The 26,507-nt window shown below is 44.2% G+C and overlaps 1 protein-coding gene across 3 annotated transcripts in view; it reads left to right on the forward strand.

The window, feature by feature from the left end:
• The window catches only part of LOC121002841 (cytochrome P450 2C29-like), a 151,309-nt gene that overhangs the window by 85,056 nt on the left and 39,746 nt on the right, over positions 1-26,507 (forward strand). For all 3 annotated transcript variants that reach the window (XM_040434448.1, XM_040434450.1, XM_040434449.1), the window contains exons 4-7: positions 2,627-2,767; positions 14,585-14,745; positions 16,751-16,924; positions 20,766-20,907. In XM_040434448.1, the coding sequence (XP_040290382.1) occupies positions 2,627-2,767; positions 14,585-14,745; positions 16,751-16,924; positions 20,766-20,907 (618 nt within the window). The remainder of the gene's footprint in view (positions 1-2,626; positions 2,768-14,584; positions 14,746-16,750; positions 16,925-20,765; positions 20,908-26,507) is intronic.

Genomic DNA, 26,507 nt, shown 5'->3' on the forward strand with positions numbered 1-26,507 from the left:
GGCGACTCTTGTTGGAATTCTTATGTTTGGAGACTGCCTCCCAGGGCTCCAAGGTGGGTAGTGGCGGTAACGTAACTGAGGGCTCTCTGTAGAATCTAAGGCTGGCCATATTACTCTGGCAATGGTGGCTGTTAGAGATGAGTGAATTTCATGTTATGAAATTCGTTCATGCTTCGTTTGGTGGTAAAAGCTAAATTCCGTTATGCATTCCGTCATAGAATTGCCTTATGGTCCGTGGTAACGGAATCCATAACGCAATACTGCTTTCACCATCAAACAAAGCATGAACGAATTTCAAAATATGAAATTCGCTCCTCTCTAGTGGCTGTAAATACCAGCTGAGGCGTACAGGATATGGTTTGCCAGACTGTCTAAGGGTTAAGGTCTTATGAGCAATGTCCTACTTACTGCAGAAAAGTCTCTATCAGACTAAAACAGCAAATACCTTACTGACTGACTCCAGAGCTTGGCCGTGCAGATTCTGGACCTTCCTGGTTCTTTCTTTTTCATTCAGTAGCACTGTAAAGTGAATATGGTTTTCTCTTTGTGGATCTGTCAGGAATAGTGATTCTCTGGGATGTCCTAGTTCTCTGAGGAGCAAGTGTAACAACCCAGAGTTATGTTACAAAACTTTTTTACCCCGCTACAACCTGTTAAGGGCATTAACTTTGTCATCTTGTGTAATTTCACATTATATTCTCATATGTGAATTCTAAGCCTTGTAATTATATATTGTTGTCATTCTTCATGTTTACCAGCAGGTGGCAGCAATGTGTTAGCAGGGACTTAGTTCAGTTTAGTGTTTCTGAACTGGAATACTACATTCCAGTTTAGCTCCCCCCTCTGTGAGGAGGTGTGGAATGTTCCCACATCCTGCCTCATGGGTGGAGAGAAAGTTAGCCTTAGTGTGTAACCCACCCCTGCTAGGGGTAGGGTGTGCATGTAGGAGCTCCCAGTTCTAGGGATCCAAGCCAGGATCTTGTCTCAGCTGAGACAATTGATCATCATTCCCAGCCTGAGCCTTCAGCCTCAGCTGGTAGAAAGCAAGCGGCCACCTCCAGAACTCCAGGAAGAAGCATACCCTGTGAAGTCATCTGTGAGTACCGTCCAGAGACCAGGAGAAGCCAAATTCCTCCTCAGCTAGTCGTTCCCCAAGAAAGCAGAAGATAGCTAGTGCAGAAGATAAATTCCTGCCACATTACAGAGCCACAAGCAGACAACTTATTCTGCAAAGAGCTCCAGGCACATGATAGAAGCAGAAGATATAGATTCCTGCCACACATTGCCAATACCTGCTGGGACCCAAGACTATTGCTGTATCTCACATGGATTAAAGCTGCAACCAGTAAAGACAAGTTTGAACTTTACTCAAAGTCTGGATCTCAATTATTGCTGCAAATCCCTCAATTACTCCTATTAGCAACACACTCATTTTATTGCAAGTGAGCCAGGATCCAGGAGTCCAGCTGTACCAAGGTAGGAGACACCGTTGACACCATTTACAACTAAAATACAGAGCCATTACACCACTCTGGCATTCCTAGCCTGGTACATGAGCTACAACACCTTAAAGGGCCCTGTGACAGTACCCTGCGACGCTGCAATTGGCGTCACAAACAAAACTATAGACTATCACTTACACCTGACCCAGCCATTGCATATTATTGGTGTCAGAGTTCATACCCCAATCCGGCTTACTGCACAAGCACATGTAGCTTCCTCTACTAGCAAACAACTGAGCTAGGGGAGGATCTTAGTCCAACCCCTGACTTTCTACAGGGGCAGAATCATTATTATTAATAAAATGAAAATGTCAGGTTCTTAGCTCACCTCCTCAAACAGCACTCCCTGTGTAATGCAGAGCTGCAAGCCCAGAGGGCGTGGACCGACGCCCAGATGCAGTGAATCCAATAGCTGCACAGGCAAAATATCCAGCAGCCTTCAGTGGTAGTAAAATCGTGTAAGCTTTTTCTTCAATAACAATTCCAGATGTGCACATTGTTTAGCGCTGCTGCATTTCTGACCACAGCGTAGTCCTTAGTCGTAGCACAATGCCACCGAATAAATACACATATGATAACTGGTAAACCACATCACATGTGCGACTGCTCCCCTGTAACAGCACCCAGGGAATACTGAATAATGGTAATTGCACCAGATACCATGGCAGGGAAGAAATGAACCAGCAGGATGCTAAATAAAACACCGAAGCAAATCCACATGTATCATACAGCAAACTGTGAAATGGTATAACTTCTCTCCTGTAACCGCTTTCGGGAAATACTGAATAATAGTTGGTGCTAAGGCCTTAAAACGTAAACCACACAAGAAGGGTAAAATGTGTTGTGAGAGGCACTAGGACAATCATCCTGGGAGACAGGTGAGCAGCTAGAACACAAGTATTGGCATGATAATATTCAAGCATTCTTCATGCCGAGTGAACAAAGACTCACCCGGTTTTGGCAACATTCAAAGTGCTGCCGTTTTACCATTTGTATTATGCATTTGGGGCCATGGAGCCTGAGTCCACCAGCAGAAATGTAGGGGGTCACTTATTTTCCAGAAATACTGAAGATTGCGGCACAAAGGTTATTTTATTAATATCTTTATGTTCTATGCTCCTCAGATATTAATGGACCACGATGGCGCCCACTCCGTCGTTTCACCTCAGCAACTCTTAAGAATTTTGGGATGGGAAATAAGACCTTGGAGATGAGATTATTGTCAGAGTCCAAGTGTCTTATCCAAGCTATGTCAGAGACCGGAGGTGAGTGTCTGTTGTTGTAATCCTTCTTGCTGATGACCGTCCATTGTCTTGTATCCCTGCTGGCTCGCTGTAGCCTTGCTCTGATGCAATTAGCCCTCTCTTCAGGTCCCTGGTATAATTTCAAGCCTTTTTGTAAGGAAGCAACAGGTTTCTTGTTACTTTAAAGAAAATATACACCTACTAAAAGGAAAATAGAACAACCCCTGGAAAACGTACTGCGACTGACAAAGTATAAATTGCTAATGGTGCTTGGTCACTGATCACACAACTAAGGTGGTGCACTCTTCATTTTGGGTTCTTCATCAAGGTGTATGTTGAGGCAAGGTCATATTACTAGTGGGTGGCATCTCCCCTTGCTGCGATACAGGCTGCCACTCTGGCATGGTAGCGGTCATACATATGCTGGATATTCTCTTGTGTTATATCATTCCAGACTCTTTTTCATCTTGGACTCGTAGTTCAGATAAGGTGGTTGTTGGCTGCCCTGCATGGAAAATCCATCACTTCATCCAGTCCCATTCATTCTTGAGAGGGGAGAAGAGCTCATTGTTTGGATGGGAGTTACTGTGTCTTGTTGAAACACCATGTCCCCTAACTGAGTAAGAAAAAGCAATAGGATTGGTTCCATGATGTCCTGGACATACCAAAGGCTGGTCAATGTTCCCTCTACGAATAGCAGCCACTGGCTCCCCACACCATGAGAACTGGTGTTAGTCCCATGTGCCTTCCGACTGTTCATGATGGCAGTAAGTTCTCTCAGCCCTCCTGCAAACTCTGATGTGGTCCTCATCACTACCAAAGCATAACCGGCTTTCATCACTGAACACTGTGGCCACATCAGCATTCGCAGGAGGACTGGAGAGCACCCACTGCCATCATGCATGGTGTGGGGACATACAGAACCAACACCAGGTGTCATAGTGTGGGGCATCGTTAGCTACCATGGCCGTCCCTGTCTGATATTCATGGAGGTAATATTGACCAGCCTTCAGTATGTCCAAGACATCATGGAACCAGTAGGGTAAATAAGGAGATGTGGTGTTCCAGCAAAATAAAGATGCCAACACACTGCCCATGCAACCCAGAGGGTGCACCACCTGTGTGATCAGTGACCAAGCACCACAAGCAGTTTATACTGTCTCATCATTCTCAACTTCATTGCATTAAGTCTTCCAGGTGTTTTTTCTCCATTTTCCAGTAGTGTACACTGCCACTGGAATATGTAGAAGTGGTGGATCAGTTTTTCTGATGCTTTAGAAGAACAGAAGAAAAAAATAAGATCCTGTATTTTAAGCATCTGTTATGCTAATTTATGCACATTTGGCATCTGTTTTATCCATTTCTGTTTGAGATCCGTTATTGCAGACGGGAAATATGCATGCAGGAACTTCATTTAGGAAATAATGATCCCACATAGGTAAAGCCAAGTCTGCTTGTTGCCCACCTTGCCAGTTTGAATCCTCAGATTGCAAATCACATAAATTAACTCATTTGTGTTTATCATTTGTTCATGGCAACCAATCGGATTCCACCTTTTCATATATAGTTAATTTTTTTACTGAAAATGAAATGTGGATTCTGATTGGTTGCTATGGACAACTAAGCCACTTCTACTTCGCACCAGTTTGATCAATGAACCCAAAAATCCCCATCTTTGTCCAGGCTCTAACTAAACTACAAGTACTCCCTGTCTACTTGAATGAGACTGAGCTAGTCTCAGATGAGTGACACAGAACAGTCAGTACAGCAACCTGCACGCATGTGCGCCCAATGTGCAGCAAGAAGAGACACAGCCTGCAGGAGGCCACCACAGACGAGACCGCCGCAAGGAGTCAGAGAGGGTCTAGGGTGTCAGGGCTGCCAGCAAAGCCAAAGATGCATGAGTGAAGCATGCCACCCTGAAAAGCAGGACAGCGGCAGGCACAGACCGATATAACACTTGTCTTAGTTCTGACAGCATTTGTGCCTACACCAACAGCAGCAGCAGCAACCACGGTAGAAGCAGATCTGCCCCTGGCAGGTGTTTTTGATGTTTTTGCACCATGTCTGCTCTGCTCTTTTTTGCTGACACCACCTTTCTCCTCCTGTGATGTTATGATCACCTCTGCATCACCCAGATCTGGTTCCCATCATAATCATCCCTGCCACTTTTCTCATTCTATCATAAGTCATGGACTACTTGCCCTCCTAGTATGTCTCACGTCTACATTTGCCCCTAGTACCATTGCCACCATGGCTAACAGTGCCCCTAACATTCCCAACAACACAGCTATGCATTTGAGTTATGTCTTCCATCTCTGCCTGATCTTTCTCCTGATCTATATTGAATATGTAAAAAACGTAGACTCAATCAGCTCAACACCACTAAACCAGCCTCCGTGCACCGATCCTGGTGAAGCACATCCAGCTCGAGAAAGAAGAAAAGATGTGCTCCAGCACTTTGCGTAAAATGATCCTCTTTATTGAAAACTATTAAAACAATCCATATATGGAACAGATAAGTGAATCCCTATGGACAATCTGTCTATGCGTTTTGGACTATACCCAGTCCTTATTCATGGGTATCTGTATCAGTAGACAGTCGCAAGCAATCGGCACCAGAATACAAATTTGTTTTGGACGAATCACACAAAAATAGTTCCCAGTGCCATTTTACTGTGAAAATTTGCTGGGATAACAAGAAGAGAGTGAGGATTGAGGATTACATGGCACTGGATGGAAGTCGGGGGGGAAAGGCTTGTGCTGATTGGCTCAGAGGCTGACAGACAGCCTGATAAACCAATCAAAAGCAGGATTCGGGAAGATCCTTTTCCTGAGAACATTAAAGAATGCCAATCTGTGTTCAACTAGTCACCTTAAGTGTGTCTTGTGGCAGTGTCTGAAATGATAGGGACACAAGGACACTATAGGGAGAGAATATGGAGATATAATTGGGCATATTTCCATTTCATCCACCATGACGGCCACAAGGAGATTGACCCTTGACCTTTGTAGGGAAAAGAACACAGAGAGAGTGTTTAAATTACCCCACCCACCCTCTCCCCTCAGTGTTTCCTGTCCCTACAGGGGTCAGGTCAGAAAGAGGCCTCTCTCTCATAAAGGGAGGTAAAGATTTAGTTATTTACTTTAATCCAGGATGGGTCTTTTGAGGGTTGGCAATCCTCCTTAGATCTTACCATGCATTGAATCATCCTGAATCCCTCTGTCCTCCTGCGGCCTATGCTAACACTGGGCAGAGGGAATAAAGGAGGTTCTCGCTGCTCAGCCGCAGCCTCCACCGCTCCTAAAAAGCTTCCATGCTCTCTTTCCCATGGAGGGAAACAAGCCGGGAAAAGCTCCCCTATGTGGTTACTAAAGGGGAAGTATGGGTGCCGCGCCTACACTGGGTGTGTACTACGGCTGAAGGAGCCTGGAGAAGGAACCCATCAATGGAATACCACAAAAACTACAAATCACTTACTAAAAAATACCACAAAGCCATCTTCACAGCAAAAAAAGAACACTTCTCCAACACTATTTCAAAAGCCATAAACCGTCCCCGTGAACTCTTCAAACTAGTCGCTCAGACTATGAACCCTAATTGTCTAGAGCCTCCAGAAAATGAAACACAAGAATTCTGCAATGAGCTATCTGACTTTTTTATTGACAAAATCAGAAACATTCGAGAAATAATTCAACAGAACATAGCAAGCAACCTTAACCGGCCAAAGCAAGAAGACAAAAACCACACAAATACTCTACAATCACCGAGATTTACTCTGGTCCCAATCACCATTGACAACACTAAAACCATTATCAGAAACCTCCGAGACAGCACATTCCCAAATGACATTATTCCCACAAAACTTCTGAAAGAATGCACCGACATTCTGGCACCCACCATAACACACCTCATAAACCAGTCATTCAAAGAAGGAATAGTCCCGATCTCCCTCAAGCAAGGCATAATCAAACCCCTCCTAAAGAAGCCCAACCACGACCCCAAAGACCCAAATTACCGCAGACCGGTCACAAGCCTTAACACCATCTTCAAGATTATCGAGAAAGCAGTAGTACAACAGCTACAACCCCATCTGGATACCCACAAACTCTTGGACCCACTTCAATCTGGTTTCCGCCCTGGCCATGGGACAGCAACGGTGCTCCTCAAAATCTGGGATGATGCCCTCGAAGCAGCAGACGAAGGAGAATCTCGTCTCCTGGTGCTGCTAGACCTCAGCGCAGCTTTCAACACAGTGGACCACCAAACCCTGCTCACTCGTCTCACAGAAATAGCCGGAGTCGCAGACTCGGACCTACCCTGGTTTGCATCCTTTCTGGAGAACCGAACCCAGAAAGTGAAACTAGGAGCCTTCATCTAAGAAGCTCGTAAAATCTCATGCGGAGTCCCTCAAGGATCACCCCTGTCGCCCGTGCTCTTCAACATCTACCTCCGAGCACTCCTCAAAATCCATCAGCAACCAGGACTTGCTCGATCATTCCTACGCCGATGACACTCAACTTTACCTACGCATTACAAACAAAAAAGACCAATACCATGCCCTGGAAACCTGCCTCTCATTGATTGACGATTGGATGACTGAGAGCTCTCTTAAACTCAATGGTTCCAAAACAGAACTCCTTTTCCCCCATGCAAACCGAAACAAAAACCCTAGCACAACATGCACATCACTCACCATCCTTGGACAAACCATCACTCCCAGCACCAAAGCCAAAAGCCTCGAAGTCATCTTTGACTCAGACATGACAATGGATGCACAAATAGGATCAGTAGTCAGCGGATCCCACCATCTCCTTCGCCTGCTGCGTAGACTCATCCCCTTCATCCCTGAAGGAGACGCAGCAGCAGTAGTTGGAACAACCATCAATTCCCGACTTGACTACGCAAACTCCCTCTATCTAGGACTTCCCAAATACCAAATTTCATGTTTACAAATTGTCCAGAACACAGCCGCCAGACTGATAACTGGGAAAAAAAAAACTGGGAATCTATCACCCTGTCCCTGAGGACCCTCCATTGGCTACCCGTGAAGGATCTGATCACATTCAAGACCCTCTGCCTCACACACAAATGTACACAAGGGAAAGCACCCCAAGATCTATGTGATAAAATAAAGCACTACACCCCAGGTCGCCTCCTCTGGTCAGTTAATCAGAATCTCCTCCATATCCCCTAGACCCGCTACAAATCAAAAGGCGAACAAAAGTTCGCAGTCCTAGGACCCCGGCTATGGAACACTCTACCCGCGGAGATCCGCTCAGAAGAAAACCATCTGGCCTTCAGGAAGAAGCTCAAGACCCACCTTTTCTGAAGGCACAGGCGGTCAATGGCTGCAAAAAAGCGTCTTGAGGCGATTTAGTTCACAATTGTAGCGCTATACAAGTTATTCATTCATTCATTCATTCATTCATTCACATGAGAAGGCGGCATTCAGCCCTGCATACACCGGAAGTATGGCAGAGCCGGAAAAGTGACGTTAAACGCAGGGCCAGTTTTTTAAAAGTGGGGGCAGGCAGCAGAAGGGCTGAGACTTGGGTCCAGCATGTCGACAGCAGATCCAGTGACAGGACGCATGGATAACCCCGATCCCTCCACAGTGGCTCCTATCCCAGTGGGGAGAAAGTTATTGGACATGTATTGTATGTATACAGGTTAAATACATGGTTGCTGTCTTTGGTTCCTTTTTCATAGGGAAGTAAAGAGACTAAGATTAAATTTAGGTCTCTGAAATGTGCTACCTGCACAAAAAGGCTTCCTGAGAACTACAAGAAAAAGATCTGTAAAGAATGTATTCAGGATCTATTAAAAGAGCAACCATCTATTCTATGGGAAGTCAAAAATATGATGCAGGAAGAAATTAAATCTTTCACTTTGTAACACGTGTAGCCGCCATTTTAGAAAAGAAAACTATTTGTTATCACAAACTTCAAAGAAATTCTGATTTGTGGTGAATAAAATTTGTTCCTAAACTTCCACTTTGGATGCTTCGATTTGCTTAACACTTGTGGCTAGAACTCATCCCCTAAATAATCAGTGCCTCACACCTATAGTTCCTCATGATTCTGTGCTAGAGGAAGGGCTGCCTACAACTTCATTTTCTCTGTCTCCTGATCTACAAAATCACAGCCAACATTTTGAGCTGTCCATGCGGGATAAAAAACCAAGGGTTTCAATTTCTCTGAAATCCAATGCTTTCGCAATTTTTTAACAAGTTAAATTCTTGCTGAATTGATCTTCTCTACTCTGGATTCTACATACTGTGCATGCATTATCACTTGATTTGAACACTGCCTAACAACATGCTTGGAGTAGGTTCTGGTTCAATCAAAGCAACCATATTCATATCCCCTTGTGAGCCTCTAGTTATTGAGTCAGAACAGTGAAAAGATGGTTGGAAAGGACAGCCAGATCCATCTGTAAAGCCAGAATACAGCTTTAGCAGAGATACAACCATAGACGACAGCAAAGAGTGTAAATGGTGGTGTCAAAAGGAATCATCAGACTGCAGCTCAAACAGTCACAGCACTGATTCTTCAGGTAAATTCTAAGGGTCCTTTTACATGGGCCGATTATCTGTCAGATTATCGAGAAAGAGCTTTTTTATAAACACCTGTTCCCAATAACCTGGCAGTGAAAATGGTGTCAGCAATCACCCATTGAACAAGCAAATGCTCATTCATCGGGTAAACATGTTGTTGCGTACCAGATCGTGGTGTGTAAACGGCTATCTACTGCGTTTGAACAATGTTTTTTTATGAGGGCAAGCAATTGCTGAATCGTTCGTTTGTCCTCATACAGCAGAGGTGATTGCTGCATGTAAATCCATTTAAAAGGATCCCGATTCTCTCTCCAGCATTCTGATCCATCCTGCCTATGTGGCAACATAGCTGAAGTATACACTGCACGGTGGGTTAGAGAAAGGCGACAATATGGCTTGTTACCTACAGTCTAGTGAGAAAGCTAAACCTTTTGATAATTCTAGTGAATTCTGAGATCCGGGAATAAATAGGTTTAACATGGCTTAGGTGCATACAAGTTTACTAAACTACGATAAAAAAAAAAAACCAAAATAATAAAATATATATATATATATATATATATATATATATATATATATATATATATAGAGAGAGAGATTTTATTGGTGGCTCACCTGATCACTGCAATGTGTAGGTGCTCTGGTTCTGGACTGATTCACCCAATCAGGAAAGTAGTTTATAGCAATAAAGGTATATAGTGGAAAACCGGCACTCTACATCTATCAATAATACTAAAGAGCCAATCTACACAGGTGATAGTAAGAAATATATATTTATTTTTAAGAGGATGAGTTTAAGAATGGAGAGTAGGAGTAGACGTTCTAAAAATGTAGAAGTCCTAAAAATTGGGGTGCTCAAGGATAAAAATGATGGTCTGCAATATGCGGCAGTGGGGGTGCTCAGTAAAAAATGTGCAAGGTGGAGATATGACAATGCTGTGATTGTCTAGTGATGATTTCCCCCTTTCAGTAGATACAATAAGTGGCTGTGTCCATTAGTATGCAGTCCATAAAAAATTGTCTTTATGTATTACCAGTGTTGGTCACATAGAAAAAATATAGAAAAATATATAATGTATGGATAGAACAATAAAAGCATAAAAAGGTAAAAATATATATAAGTGGTATATCAGTCGGGTGCTGTACTTAGTGTGGCGTCCCACACATTTAGTAAAGGCTGCACCCTGACTGTTTACCTTCTTTGTGGGGTATGGATATCCTGGCTGTTGGAGCAGCCTTGCAGCGCTCAGCGGTGTCTGTTTTCCCGGTCTTCTCGGCGTGCCGCGTGTGTGTGACGTCACTTCTCTGGCGTCTCGCGTGTCTTTGCCGGATTTGGTATTGGGATTTTCGCTGGTGGTCTTTTTCGATCCAGGGGACTTGGATGGAATCGGTAATGTGGAAGCGCTTCCAAAGTAAAGTTCTTTAGCAGGTTTTTAGAGGGAAGTCACCAGACGCGTTTTGAAGGACTAAGCTGCTTTCTTCATCAGTGGTAGCCCTCTGACTGCCGTTGTACTTCCTTTTATGTTGCCCGTGGATCTTTCAAAAAACCTGGACTGGATCTCATTTTGTATGGTCCAGACTTTTGGGTGTGATGGTTCCATCGAAAAGTGCTGTTTTGGTGTTTTCCTTTGTTTGCTCTTTATTGTGTAACTGTTTGCTTTTTATACTACTATTGGCGGTATGGTGTGTGTGTGCTGGTTATTGCTTTGGTGCTTTATTGTGATTTCTGTTATGATTTTGCGGTTTTTGCAGTATCTATGTTTTCTGTGGTACCGCTGCGTTATCTGCTAGTTGTGCATTTTTGTGTTGGGGCCTGTTTGGGGACTTTGCATCTGCTACCGCTGTGTTTTTTTAGTGGTTTGTTTTTTGTTGGTTGCTGGTTTCTATTATACTCTGGGTTCTGTGTTTTATTCTGCAGTATTTTGTCCGTGTTGTATTTTTTGTTTGAGATGTTTGATATCTAGGAGACCTTATGTGGTTTCTTGTTGTGGTTTCGATTTTTTGTTTTTGTTGTTGCCCTGCGGTGTTGCTGCGTTTTTTTCTGGTGTGTTGTGTTGGGTGATAGCGGGGGATGCGTCTGTGGTGACGTAAGTGATGGATAAAAGTGGGTGGTTGGGGAGGTGTGTTCTGCCCCGGGTGCTAGCGGGGAAAGGATTTTGGTGGTGCTGTGCGTGTTATCCTGTGTGATTTGGGTGCGTTTTATTGTTGTGATTTGTGTGGTGTTTTCTGTTGGTGGTGTGTGTTTAGAATTCTGATATAGTGTCTATTGCTCCATATTGGAGATATGTGTATGTATTCCTGCGGTGCCATTGCGTTTCTATGGTGCGTTTTTTATGGTGCGTCTTTTCAGCACTGCGTTTGTTTGGGTTTTTGGGTGTTATTGGGGATTTTGTGGTACATATTTTGGGTATTTGTTTTGTGTCTGAGAGGCCTAGTGTGATTTTTGTTTTATATTGTGGCTGCAGTGTGTGATTGTGATGTATTTGGGGAGTGGTGGTATCTGAATAGGGGTACAGTGTGTTGCGTGATGTGTTCGGTGATAGGGGCTAGTGAGGGAATGGGATGTGTTGTTGGTGCTACGTGTATTGTCTTGTGTGGTTGTGCTTATTGTGCTCACTTTTTGGGTGCGGTTTATTGGGATCCAGTTTTTGTGTATTCTGTAGTGTGTAATTGGGATTGCTGTTGCGGTATCTAGGAGTACCTGTTGAGGTCTCTTGTGGTGCTGCTGTAGGGTTGTGGGGCTCAGTCTTGGGCTGTAGGGTTGTGGGGCTCAGTCTTGGGTTGTAGGTTTTGCACCCCAATTTTTAGGACTTCTACATTTTTAGAACGTCTACTCCTACTCTCCATTCTTAAACTCATCCTCTTAAAAATAAATATATATTTTTTACTATCACCTGTGTAGATTGCCTCTTTAGTATTATTGATAGATGTAGAGTGCCGGTTTTCCACTATATATATAACACACACACACACAGTAAAGTAAGTAACAGTTACCAAGGCTGTGGACAAATGGCAAGCTCCCCTTCGACTAGTTCCCAACATAGCATCGGGCTGGCGGCCATATGATAGAAAGAGGGGTGGCAGTAGCAAGGCATACAGTTGCAAGAAAAAGTATGTGAACCCTTTAGAATGATATGGATTTCTGCACAAATTGGTCATAAAATGTGATCTGATCTTCATCTAGGTCACAACAATAGACAATCACAGTCTGCTTAAAGTAATAACACACAAAGAGTTAAATGTTACCATGTTTTTATTGAACACACCATGTACACATTCACAGTGCAGGTGGAAAAAGTATGTGAACCCTTGGATTTAATAACTGGTTGAACCTCCTTTGGCAGCAATAACTTCAACCAAACGTTTCCTGTAGTTGCAGATCAGACGTGCACAACGGTCAGGAGTAATTCTTCACCATTCCTCTTTACAGAACTGTTTCAGTTCAGCAATATTCTTGGGATGTCTGGTGTGAATCGCTTTCTTGAGGTCATGCCACAGCATCTCCATCGGGTTGAGGTTAGGACTCTAAGCCACTCCAGAAGGCGGATTTTCTTCTGTTTAAGCCATTCTGTTGTTGATTTACTTCTATGCTTTGGCAGACGGCCTTAAGTTCTCCTGCAAAATGTCTTGATAAACTTGGGAATTCATTTTTTCTTCGATGATAGCAATCCGTCCAGGCCCTGACACAGCAAAGCAGCCCCAAACCATGATGCCCCCACCACCATACTTCACAGTTGGGATGAGGTTTTGAGGTTGGTGTGCTGTGCCTCTTTTTCTGCTTCTTCCAAACAACTCAACTTTGGTTTCACCTGTCCACAGAATATTTTGCCAGTACTGCTGTGGAACATCCAGGTGCTCTTGTGCAAACTGTAAACGTGCAGCAATGTTTTTTGTGGACAGCAGTGGCTTCCTCTGTGGTATCCTCCCATGAAATCCATTCTTGTTTAGTGTTTTACGTATCATAGATTCGCTAACAGGGATGTTAGCATATGCCAGAGAATTTTGTAAGTCTTTAGCTGACACTCTAGGATTCTTCTTCACCTCATTGAGCAGTCTGCGCTGTGCTCTTGCAGTCATCTTTACAGGACGGCCACTCCTAGGGAGAGTAGCAGCAGTGCTGAACTTTCTCCATTTATAGACCATTTGTCTTACCGTGGACTGATGAACAGCAATGCTTTTGGAGATACTTTTATAACCCTTTCCAGCTTTATGCAAGTCAACAATTCTTAATCGTAGGTCTTCTGAGAGCTCTTTTGTGCGAGGCATCATTCACATCAGGCAATGCTTCTTGTGAAAAGCAAACCCAGAACTGGTGTGTGTTTTTTATAGGGCAGGGCAGCTGTAACCAACACCTCCAATCTCATCTCATTGATTGGACTCCAGTTGGCTGACACCTCACTCCAATTAGCTCTTGGAGAGGTCATTAGTCTAGGGGTTCACATACTTTTCCCACTTGCACTGTGAATGTTTACATGGTGTGTTCAATAAAAACATGGTAACATTTAATTATTTGTGTGTTATTAGTTTAAGCAGACTGTGATTGTCTATTGTTGTGACTTAGATGAAGATCAGATCACATTTTATGACCAATTTGTGCAGAAATCCATATCATTCCAAAGAGTTCACATACTTTTTCTTGCAACTGTATCTTACACTGATGAGGTCTTAAATAGAGCTAACCTCCTTGTTACATAGCTAGATGTCTTTTAGTTTCCTAGCCCCTCCTAAAGGTCTTCAATGTGCAGTACGTTTGTACAAATACTTCAGACATCAGGAACTTGGCCAAGTATCTAGTATCACTAACCAACTACATTGCAAGGAATTAGAGGAAAAGAACCCCTAAATATCTTGCTGCACATCTACTTGGACGGTTAGAGAAAATTTCAAAAGTAAAAATACTTGCAGAAAATCCTGAGTCATATTTCTGCTATATTTCAGGCTGGAGCTAGATCGATAGTCACTTTTCTTTCTAATATCCAACTTCAAATCTGCTCCAGCTCTCTATTACTGTCTATCATCTGTTACTTAACCCTTTCCAAATGTACCAGGGGTGGGGGATATGCTCTGATATCCAGGGGTAATACACCAGAAGTGCCCTATGTGTACTTTTTCATTCTTTTCTGCACACTACATAAGACACACATCTTGTTGGGAATTTTTCCTCTGCCCGGTTCGTTCACACACTCCTGTCATCTGTTCTTGTATGATATGCAAAAGAAACTAATAGTTACTCAATGACTAGAGGTCAAATCTTGATATTTTCTCTCTCCTTCTTCAGGGAAACCCTTCAACCCAAAAATGTTCCTGGCCTGTACTGTGGGAAATATCATCAGTTCTGTGCTATTTGGGGACCACTTTGATTTCCAGGATGAGAAGCTGCAGGACCTTCTTGCGTATACATCCAGATTTGTTACAGCGATCAGTTCTCCACTAAGCACGGTTATCTATCATTATATTATTGAATATTTCTTGTCCTTTCCTCCAGACTGTCAGTATACTTCATAGTCAAAGGATAGCTGTAGCTTTACATGTTCTATTATGTACTCATATTGTGTGCAGTGCCCATCATGTATCTATCAGAACTGAAATCAAATGACTATATATCAATAGAAGCAGCATTGTGTATATTTTTTTGGGGGATACAAGCCACCAGTCCTATAAACCAGTATCGGAAAACTGATGGACGTTGGCACTATTTACCCTCCACTAAATAAAAAGGCCCCAGTTCAAGCTAGAAGGATGCAACAACCTTTACTATACGAGGGGATGCTGAGAAGTTCCTGGTTTTGCTCCCTTCCAGTTGGAATTGAAAAATGAATTTGGTACCATATGAAAGCTTGATATCTCGTTATGTAACTGTGCAAATATCAGAGGTTTACGATTGTTACAACTATTTTTAATTTCAGGTAGAACCGGAGACGGCAGAGGCACAAGGAAGTTTTATGTCTGTGGAGTTACGGGCTGTCATGAAGTTTTTGTTTCTCCAGGGAAAGGACATTCCTGTCCTTTGTAGACTTTCCCTGGAGAAACAAAAACTTCATGACGGCCCGTAACTCCACAGACATAAAACTTCCTTGTGCCTCTGGTTCTACCTGAAATTAAAAATTGTTGTAACAAAACGGGATATCAAGCTTTCATATGGTGCCAAATTAATTTTTCAATTCCAACTGAAAGGGGGCAAAGCCAGGAACTTCTAAGCACCCCCTCGTATATAATAGGTCTAGCCTATAGAGGAGGGTCCTAAATGGTGAAGATTTAAGGTATGGTCTAACCTTACATACATGGCTGTGGGACATTAGTGCGGTCACTATGGATCGCATATGACTGTAGCATTCATTGGACTGCACTACCATACCAAGCACAGCTGGATGTACGGCATGAGCCGCCCTGAGCCGGGATGCCACTAATGTCTGATAAACAGTGGTCTGTCTAAAGTGCTCCTCAGAGATTACTCAATTTAAGTGGAAGCAGCACCAAATAAGTGTCTTTCAAGCTTAGAATGGCTTCTAAGGGCAGCCACATGGTAGACGTTTGAATATTATCGTCCAGCCATAAAGCCTCTGGAAAGCACGAAGCGGAGCTAACATAGGGGATGGCATGCGCGTTATGTCCCAGTGTTTGTTATGAGATATCTCCAGTACCATGACCTGATAGCTTGTATGTAAAAAGGATTGTTTAAGCCAGTTGTTCTGTATGAGCCTGCAGTTAGAGCAGAGATCTATCTCCTCCCTCCGCTCATCTCTATGATCAGTGTGCAGAGAGGACAGCAAGCTGAATCACTGGTGACAGAGCGGTGAGTAACTACTGGACACCAGGTAGAGAAGAAGATTAACCCCTACACTGCCATAGACCACTCGGGATACGGACATGAAACCCTTCTTCTCTGTATCAGGATTCCAGACAGAGATAGCGTAATTAACTTATTCACTATCTTAGATCACCAGGATCTCAAACACGAACCCCTTATATAGCATACTACATTTGGGATGCGGATATTTGCATCTTCATTGCCTAAACCACCAACCATGGTGACATTATCCATTTTTCTGTCATGTACCACCAGGGAAGTTAACATTATTCTCTGACCTGAACACCTAAAGATCCGAGATCGTCCCCTTCTCTGCTCTGATTTTAGACCAACGAAGATACAATCTGTAACCCCTTCACTGCCCTAGTTCAGTAGGGTCACAGAAAATAACTACAACTAACTATCCAAGCTAATTTTGGCTACCTGTTTAGTGCTATACAGCAATACTTATTTGCTGTTGTTCTGGGTTGCCCACTTTGGAAGGAATTGTGTCCATTGTACTTACTGGCCCGTTCACTATCTTTAAAGACTTAACGGGGACATTGCATGTACGGTACATTATGCAATACGTTTATGTCTTCTTGCTTTCTTGGACAGCTCATTCTGATATGTAATCTTCATGTCCTCTCTCTACAGCTCTGCAATACTGTCCCAGCTCTTCTGAAGGTCCCGGTCATCAGACATCAAGTCCTTAAAAGAACTAAATCTCTTGCAACATTTGTGACAAACTATATAAAGTGTCACAAAGAGACTTTGAATCCGGAGTCACACCGGGATTACATGGACCATTACCTGATGAAGATGAAGGAGGTAAGGGAATTTTTGAGGGTGACCTGAGAAAATGTAGTCTACATGACTAGTGTTGAGTAAATCGAAGTTGACGAAGTAGAATTCTATTGGAATTTCAGGAAAAATTTGATACGTCACAAAGTCGAATTTCCTTGTGCTTCATGGTAACAAATAAGATTTTTTCTAAAATGGCTGCTGTACATGTTTGAAAGAGGAAGTAAGAAGCCCGGGAACGAGGGATCACCCATAATGCCATGCAGCCAGCCATTCAGTAGCTAGACCGCCCCCATGAAGCCACAGCCCTATAAAGAGTCTCCTCCTGCCCGGTCTCCGCCATTTTCCAGTGAACTTGATGCAGGTAGAGACATTACAGGTTCTAGGGACTAGGAAAGGCTTTGGGACACATTTATTAAGACCGGCATTTTAGATGCTGCTATTAATATAGCCCCATCGCTGGTGGTGCATCGCTGAAGTTATGAAGAGGCGCAGGCCACTTTATAACTTTGGCGCATCCAGCGCTGCTTGTAAATGTAAGGCTGAAACAGGCGTACAAAATGGTAAATGAGATGGGCCTGCCGACCCCTTCCCTGCCCACGCTATGACCACTTTTTTAGACCTGCCGTGAGCAGGCAGAAGTCGCAGATTGCGGCACAACTAGCCACTGCACTGCAATCTGCGCCTGAAATGAGCCTAATTTAGGCATATTACAGCTTGATAAATGACCCCCTTTATTTGCAAAATATTACTATTGAGCAGTTCAGGGACAGCTTAGAGATAGGGATAGAATAGGAAGACTTTATCCACACCATGGGGAGAGAGAAGGGGTCAATTGACCAGGGTAAAGCCTGGCTGATAGAAAGCTTTTCTATTACACCTTGCTGCACTAATTGGGGTTAAAAAGTGTTCTAATACTAGTGATTTTAGGTTGTTCGCATTCTTTTATACATAAGTAAAAACCTTAATCCTTAATTGTGTAATTAGGATGAAATTGCGGCCTGATACCACAGATTTTATGGTGTTGACGTTCTTTTATACATGAGTACATCTGTTCATCCTGGATTTTGGGGTGAAATTGCGGCCTAATACTACAAGTTAATTCTGTTGGTGACCTATAGCCATTTTTTGGGGTGCAATATACCTCCTTTTCATCCGTGCCACGGAAATACAATCATTAACCTGTCTGTTTATTCTGTGTGCGACACAAAACTATTTTTTGGGCTAGATACACTTCCTTTGCACCCGTGACACAGAAATCCAATAGTTCGTCTGTCTATTTTGTGGGTGACCTCAACGAATGAGATAAGCCAGTGGCGTACTAAGTGAGGGGCAGTCCGCCCCAGTTGCAGGCTCTCAGGTGGGTGCCAGAAGCAATGAGCGCTTCCATCAATACAGATAGAAGCGCTTATTGCTGGAGCGCAGGGAGCTGGGTCCTGTCCCTCACCGCTCGGCTCCCCGTGCTCCTCCCCTCCTTCACATCGGCGGCGCACAATCGTGTAGCAGGAAGACTTCTCCCCGCTCCACCATTCAGCCTGCAGGCACAGATCGTGCTGCCGGCCTGTGTGGGCGGAGCCTGCAGATTGGAAATCTGTATACGCTCCGCCCACACAGTGCTGCAGCATGATCTGTGCCTGCAGGGAAGAGAGGTATGTGAGCTTCAGGAACGGGACAAGGTGAGTAGTTACTGTGTTTGTTTTTTTATTTACTACAGAGGGGGCACAGAGGGCTTTATTACTATGGAAGGGGGCACAGAGGGCATTACTTATGTGAAGGGGGCACGATGGGCATTTCTACTATGGAGGGGGCACAGAGCTAGAGGGCATTATTACTGTGAAGGGGGCACAATGGCGATTTCTACTATGGAGAGGGCACAGAGGGAATTACTAGAGCAGTGGGCATTACTACTATTATGGGGGCACAATGGGCATTACTGTGAAGGGGGCACAGAGGGCATTAGAACTGTGAAAGGGGCACAATGTGGCCATAACTACTGTGAGGGGCCAAACATCTATACAAAACTACTGTAAAGGTTGTACAATGAGGGCAATACTACTGTGAGGGGGTACAATTATATATTTTTTTTAAGTATTGGAGGGGCGGTGCCAAAGAAAGGACCCGCCACTGAGGTAAGCTTCAAATAAGGGACGTGGCCGTGGTGCTGCTGGTGTTTGTGGTGGTAAAGCAGGGAGAGGACGTTGATCTGTGCCAACTACATGCCCAAATGAAACGCCTTCCTCAGGTGCACGCAGGCGACAGAAGGTTCTGCGTCATTTTGTTGAACTGAATACCGCTGTACGAATGGTGAGACCAGAACAAGTAGAGGCGGAAGTAGATTGGATGGCTGACTATCGGGTCCCCCTGCTGAAAGTGCAGAGTTGGCATCGGCGGCCCACGGGCATCTGTCTTCCACCTCTACCCTTTGCAAATCAGCCAAGCAGCCTGAGCCCCAAGTAATGCAGCAGTCTCTTCTGCTTTTTGATGACTCTGCTAGCAGGGTTTCCGTGGGCCATCCACCTAGCCCTGCACCAGAAGTGGAAGATATTGAGTGCACTGATGCCCAACCACTTATGTTTGAGGATGAGGACATGGGAGGACCACCGCATCACGTCTCTGACTAAACACAGGTGTCAACTGCTGCTTTTTGCAGTCTGCAGACCGTCAAGGAGGGCAGGGGTGAAGAGTGGGTGGAAGATGATGTGGAGGATGATGAGATACTAGACCCCACATGGAATCAAGGTCATCCGAATGACGTGTGCGCTTTGGAGGAAGAGGTGGGGATCATGCGGCGCCCGCTGCACAGCAAAAGAGCAGGGTGTAAAACTACAGCGGCTGTCCCCTAGGCAGTACGCCTGCTACTGCCCAACGCGCCAAGAGACATAGCACACCAAAACCAGCTCCAAGGAGTTCCCTGGCGTGCCAGTTCTTCAGACAATGTGCTGACTACAAGACACAAGTAGTTTGCACGCTGTGCAATCAGAGCCTGAAGCGAGGCATAAACGTTCTCAACCTGAGCACAACCTGCATGACCAGGCACCTAAGTGCAAAGCACGAGCTGCAGTGGAGTAGACACCTCAAAAACCAAGAAAGATCTGAGGCTCCTCCTGCTCCCTTTTCTGCCTCGCTCTCTGCCTTCTCATCCCCCTCTGGAGCGCCAGGGCCAAGTGGCTCCCTGCAAAGAGAGGATGCGACAGCAACACCACCACCAGCAGTGTCACCGAACATCTTCACACTGTCCTATGGAAGCATTCAGCTGTCCATCTCCCAAACACTGGAGAGAAAGAGGAAGTACAGCTCCTGCAGGGGTGGTTAGCATTATTTTTTGGGATACTGTATCGTATGCTTTTTTTGTTTAACAGAAGGAATTAGCTCGGAATCTTGATGGCCTGTACGACTATGCGCACGTCCACATGTGATCTGCCTGTCATTTTGACGCACAGTAACTGTTTCACTAATAGAAAGCTCTAGCTATGTATGTTGGTGCAATGCACACTAATGTACAACAAGATACTCCCCCTGCATTTTAACTGTAGGTTGGGATAGACCTAATTTAACGTGCTTCGCGACAAATTGTATTTGTAACGAACCGAATGTCTTGGAAAAATGTGTCCGAATCAAATTTTTAAATACTTTGCTCATCTCTAATTATAAACTACAATCCCTCTGTCTACCCCTCCTTCTACTGGACAATCCTAGAGCATGTTTACTCGTATCACTATGGATTCTCCCCAATGGGCGCTGGTCTCTGGCTAGTTTTGCCTGGAGCTGACACTGGTTCTGAAGACGAGCATACCATCACTTATACCATAATGAAGACACATCCAGTATAATCATCACATAACTGACTGAATGTTTTTTGCTTTCTCAGGTGGAACATGAGATGGATCCAGATTTCTGTGAAACCAGTCTGCTTGCGATAGTTTCAGGACTTTTAGCGGCGGGAACTTATACGATGACTTCCACCCTAAAATTCAGCCTGGTGGTAATGGCCCATTTTCCAGAGATACAAGGTATGGACTTCACTGACCCTGTAGTTAGAACTTTGTATGAACTGAATGAAGAAATGCAGGATAACAGTTGGACGAGTAAAAAATAAGGCATTTTCACAATTTTGCTAATTACCAGTACAGAATAAAGTGTCTGATGAAACTGGATCCTTATGATACTGGTTATATCTAGAGCTACAAACCAATAACAAAACCAGCATCCATGCTCTAATGATAGAGGGATAACAATCCAAAATATAACCTGATATTTAGACAATTTCCCCAAGGTGGAGAAACGTGGATTTTGTACACACCGTAAACCCAAGGGGGTTACATTTTGGTTGCTATGGCATACACATATTTGTATCATTATCATCACACATATAAAATTATGATGTCCTGCTTTTGGTGGTGATTTAGAAGATTCCAGTAATTTATGAAGCGGGGAATGTATGAAAAAAAGATCAATTATCCTGTACTGCTCTATGTTCATAGGACTAGATTGGCCATGGTCTGACCATTGGCAACCCCGCCGATCAGCTGTTTGAAGAGGTTACGGCGCTCAAGCAAGAACTGCCTCCTTTTCGTTGTTTACCTGTCTCCCTTGTAGCGGTGGTGCAGTGGAATTACAGTTGACATCCCATTCATGTATGAGGAAGCTGTAAATACACTGCACCGCTAGTGCAAGGAAGCCCCTTCAAACATCTGATATTGAGGTCATATCTGTAGCCTGGACAACCTGTTAGTGGAGCTCCACATATGTACATTTACTTAGGATAATGAATCAGAGCTGCTTGTGATCTTTAACAAGATTGTGACCAGATTGGGCCACATTTACTAAGGTTTGTTGCACGTATTTTTCAAAATAATTTGTGCCAAAATTCTGGTATAAAGGTTTTTAGACAAACTGATAAATGTTATGCTTCAAAAAGATTGTGTGCACCATGCTTGATCACTGTAAAAACAAAGCCCAAAAAACAATGACCGAATTGAATTTTTATATATTTTTTTACCCTAAATTTTATATTTTCTTTCAACCCATGATACGGTAAATTTAATGTTTTTGAAATTCAAAAAAATACAACTTGTCTTGCAAAAGATTTTGGGGGTGATTTCCTTTCCAGAAATATGCCTTTATTAGGTGTATTTCTGGTGCAGATTGTGGCACAAAGGTTATTTGCGCTGCAATCTGCAACTTTCCCCCGCTCCTGCCAGGTCTAAAAAAGGGGGTGTGGGTGGGGAAGGGGAAGTGTTAGGTGTAGAAAATGGTCTAAATGTAAGCCAGCAAGGAAGCTGTGTTACCTTTAGACCGGCGCTGGATCCGCTGAAGTTGTGTAGAAGGCAGCGCCTTTTGATAACTTCGGCAGATCCAGCGCCAGCTAAAGGGCTTATTAAGACCAGGGTCTAAAATGTCGGTCTTAATAAATGACCCCCTATGTTCTTATTTGGCTATGTGAACATGCGCTTATTTGCCACTAGGCAATCAAGTGTGGGTGCCTAGGTCGGCCCCTTGAATGAGATTGTGTGTCTTTTTTTTGGGGGGGTTCTGTTGTGGGGGGGGGGAGTGATTTTGTTCTGTTTACCATTTCTGCCTGAAATGAGATGGCCAGCCTGTGTACACTGTAACTATTGAGTCTGGGACTGATTATATATCTGTTTTTGCTGCATGTGTGTTCCTCTGTAAACGTATAACCTCATATTTGTCTCCCAACTCCCTAGCCAATGAAATCCATCCATTAGAGCCATCCGCAACCTCTACAGTACCACAAACCTCCAAAACATTTACAGTCCACACACCCCTTAAACACAGACTCCTAATCAAATGTCAGTCCAGACTCCCCTAAAACATAGTCCCCAAAACAGATCCTAAACGAACCTCCTAAATGTAGTCCAAGACCATTACCAAGACCAAGACCCCCTGATTACAGACCCCTAAACACTGTCCCACACCATGCCATACATTTACAGCATAGCGATGGCACCGCCTCAGGAACTGCATCGTAGCCATCAGTAAAGATGAGCGAATCGAAGTGGAATTAGATTAAAATTTCTGGAAGAATTAGATTTGCACCGAATCTGAATTTCCTCACACTTCGTGCTAACGAATCGCATTTTTTCCTAAAATGGCTGCTGCACGTGTAAGGACATGGAGCAAGGAACTCTTGAAGGCGGGATCACCCACAATGCCATGCATGCAGCCAATCAGCAGCCAGCCCTGTGATGTCACAGCCCTATAAATAGCCTCAGCCATCTTGGATTCCGCCATTTTCCAGTGCACTTAGTGCAGGGAGAGACGTCAGCAGGCGCTAGGGACAGTGCGAGGAAAGACTTCATTGTGCTAAAAAACCGATTTACAAGTTCAGGGAAAGAAGGTGAAGGGAAAGGACAAGGAGGAATCATTCCACAGCATTTATGTAGAACAGGGTTCAGTCGGGGAGGTTACAGCCTGGGGAATAGGATCAATCCTATTACACCTTGCTGCACTGACTGGGGATCCAAACTGCCATTATACAGCTCTGTAATTCCAGCAAACCGTTCTTGTTATTGGGGGGCAAGTGCTGTGTGATACCGCCATTAACAGGGGTTATTACAAGGAAATGTCTTATTTGCCCTTATGCGGTGCAGTCATATGTTCTAAAGTATTTTTGGCTTGTATTAGTGGGAAAAAAGGGCTTATTAGCCGTTGTGTGGTGAAGTGCGAAAATTGCAGCCCTTTTAGTCCTGTATTAGTGGCAAAAGTAAAATATATTTACCGTTCAGCGGTGCAGTTATATGTTCTAAAGCCTCTTGTGGAGTGTATTAGTGGCACCAAAAAAGTATTAGCCGTTGTGTGCTGAAGTGAGAAAATTTGCCTTTTTTTTTTTTTTTCCTTAGGTTGTTTTTAATTTCCTTTTCTTTCATTTGTCTGATCTAACAGTCTGTCAGACAGAGAAGTGCCAGGCCCGTCACAGGGGAGTGGCAGAGGCCTAACAGTTTCTGGCACAGGTCGCAGCAGAGTAAGGGGGCTGTGGCAGCGAGAGGCCTGAGGTCCCGGTGTCATCTAGCGGTTGTGTCTAGACCAGCAACCCAGCGGTTCTTGAATGGTTTGACTTGGTCATCTCTGTTTTGGATCCACTCCTGTTTTTTTGGCATTAGCAATACTGATGGATTACTGACCAAATGTTGACCGGGTGAAGGCGGATGCTCCACAGACAGGATCCGTTTTTTGGGGGTTATTGTTCTGACAGATCAGATGAAGGGCAAAATAATCAGTGACGTCAACAAAAACTTACTGCTGACCCCTCTCCACTCTGTCGGGGGTCTCTACTTGTATAAGCGTTTAATAGAACAGGTTCTGTAGACATCTATGTGGAATCAGCTGATGACGGTGTAAAAGGAGTGCGCTTCTTCTTGGCGCTAACATCGACCTGTAAGGGTGAATTCATACTTGAGTTATTTGGTCAGTTTTGGCCCCGTAACTGCCGAAATAAGTGAAGTGTGCAGTGATTCTAAGAGCGACGCCTGTCATCTGCATGTCATACTGACGCACAGTAAGGCCCCTTTCAAACGAGCGAGTATTCCGCGCGGATGCGATGCGGGAGGTGAACGCATTGCACCCGCACGGAATACCGACCCATTCATTTCTATGGGGCTGTTCACATGAGCAGTGATTTTCACGCATCACTTGTGCGTTGCGTGAAAATCGCAGCATGCTCCTCTTTGTGCGTTTTTCACGTAACGCAGGCCCCATAGAAATGAATGGGGTTGCGTGAAAATCACAAGCATCCGCAAGCAAGTGCGGATGCGGTGCGATTTTCACGCACGGTTGCTAGGAGACGATCGGGATGGACACCCGATCATTAATATTTTCCCTTATAACATGGTTATAAGGGAAAATAATAGCATTCTGAATACAGAATGCATAGTAAAACAGCGCTGGAGGGGTTAAAAAAAAAATTAAAAAAAATTTAACTCACCTTAGTCCACTTGATCACGATGCCGGCATCTCCTTCTGTCTCCTTTGCTGAACAGGACCTGTGGTGACGTCACTCCGGTCATCACATGATCCATCACATGATCCATCACATGATCTTTTACCATGGTGATGGATCATGTGATGACCGGAATGACGTCACCAAAGGTCCTGTTGCTGCACAGCTAAGATGAAGACAGAAGGAGATGTCGGGCTCCGCGATCAAGTGGATTAAGGTGAGTTAATTTTTTATTTATTTTTTAACCCCTCCAGCGATGTTTTACTATGCTGTATTCAGAATGCTATTATTTTCCCTTTATAACCGTGTTATAAGGGAAAATAATACAATCTACAGAACATTGATCCCAAGCACGAACTTCTGTGAAGAAGTTCGGGTTTGGGTACCAAACACGCGCGTTTTTTCTCACGCGAGTGCAGAACGCATTACAATGTTTTGCACTCGTGCGGAAAAATCGCGGGTGTTCCCGCAACGCACCCGCACATTTTCCCGCAAAGCCCGTGTGAAAGAGGCCTAAGAGCGACGCCTGTCATCTGCATGTCATACTGACTCACAGTATTATTTCACTAGCACAGCAGACTCCCTATGCGTGTTACTGCAAGGCACAGTTATACAGGCACAGTGTTCTACACCACTATACAGGCACAGTGTTCTACACCACTATACAGGCACAGTGTTCTACACCGCTATACAGGCACAGTGTTCTACACCGCTATACAGGCACAGTGTTCTACACCCCTATACAGGCACAGTGTTCTACACCACTATACAGGCACAGTGTTCTACACCACTATACAGGCATAGTGTTCTACACCGCTATACAGGCACAGTGTTCTACACCGCTATACAGGCACAGTGTTCTACACCGCTATACAGGCACAGTGTTCTACACCGCTATATAGGCACAGTGTTCTACACCCCTATACAGGCACAGTGTTCTACACCACTATACAGGCATAGTGTTCTACACCGCTATACAGGCACAGTGTTCTACACCACTATAGAGGCACAGTGTTCTACACCACTATAGAGGCACAGTGTTCTACACCACTATAGAGGCACAGTGTTCTACACCGCTATACAGGCACAGTGTTCTACACCGCTATACAGATACAGTGTTCTACACCCCTATACAGGCACAGTGTTCTACACCTCTATACAGGCACAGTGTTCTACACCCCTATACAGGCACAGTGTTCTACACTGATATACAGGCACAGTGTTCTACACCGCTATACAGGCACAGTGTTCTACACCGCTATACAGGCACAGTGTTCTACACCCCTATACAGGCACAGTGTTCTACACCACTATACAGGCACAGTGTTCTACACCACTATACAGGCATAGTGTTCTACACCGCTATACAGGCACAGTGTTCTACACCGCTATACAGGCACAGTGTTCTACACCGCTATACAGGCACAGTGTTCTACACCGCTATATAGGCACAGTGTTCTACACCCCTATACAGGCACAGTGTTCTACACCACTATACAGGCATAGTGTTCTACACCGCTATACAGGCACAGTGTTCTACACCACTATAGAGGCACAGTGTTCTACACCACTATAGAGGCACAGTGTTCTACACCACTATAGAGGCACAGTGTTCTACACCGCTATACAGGCACAGTGTTCTACACCGCTATA

The sequence above is a fragment of the Bufo bufo genome, chromosome 5 (assembly GCF_905171765.1).
Source record: "Bufo bufo chromosome 5, aBufBuf1.1, whole genome shotgun sequence".
NCBI lineage: Eukaryota > Metazoa > Chordata > Amphibia > Anura > Bufonidae > Bufo > Bufo bufo.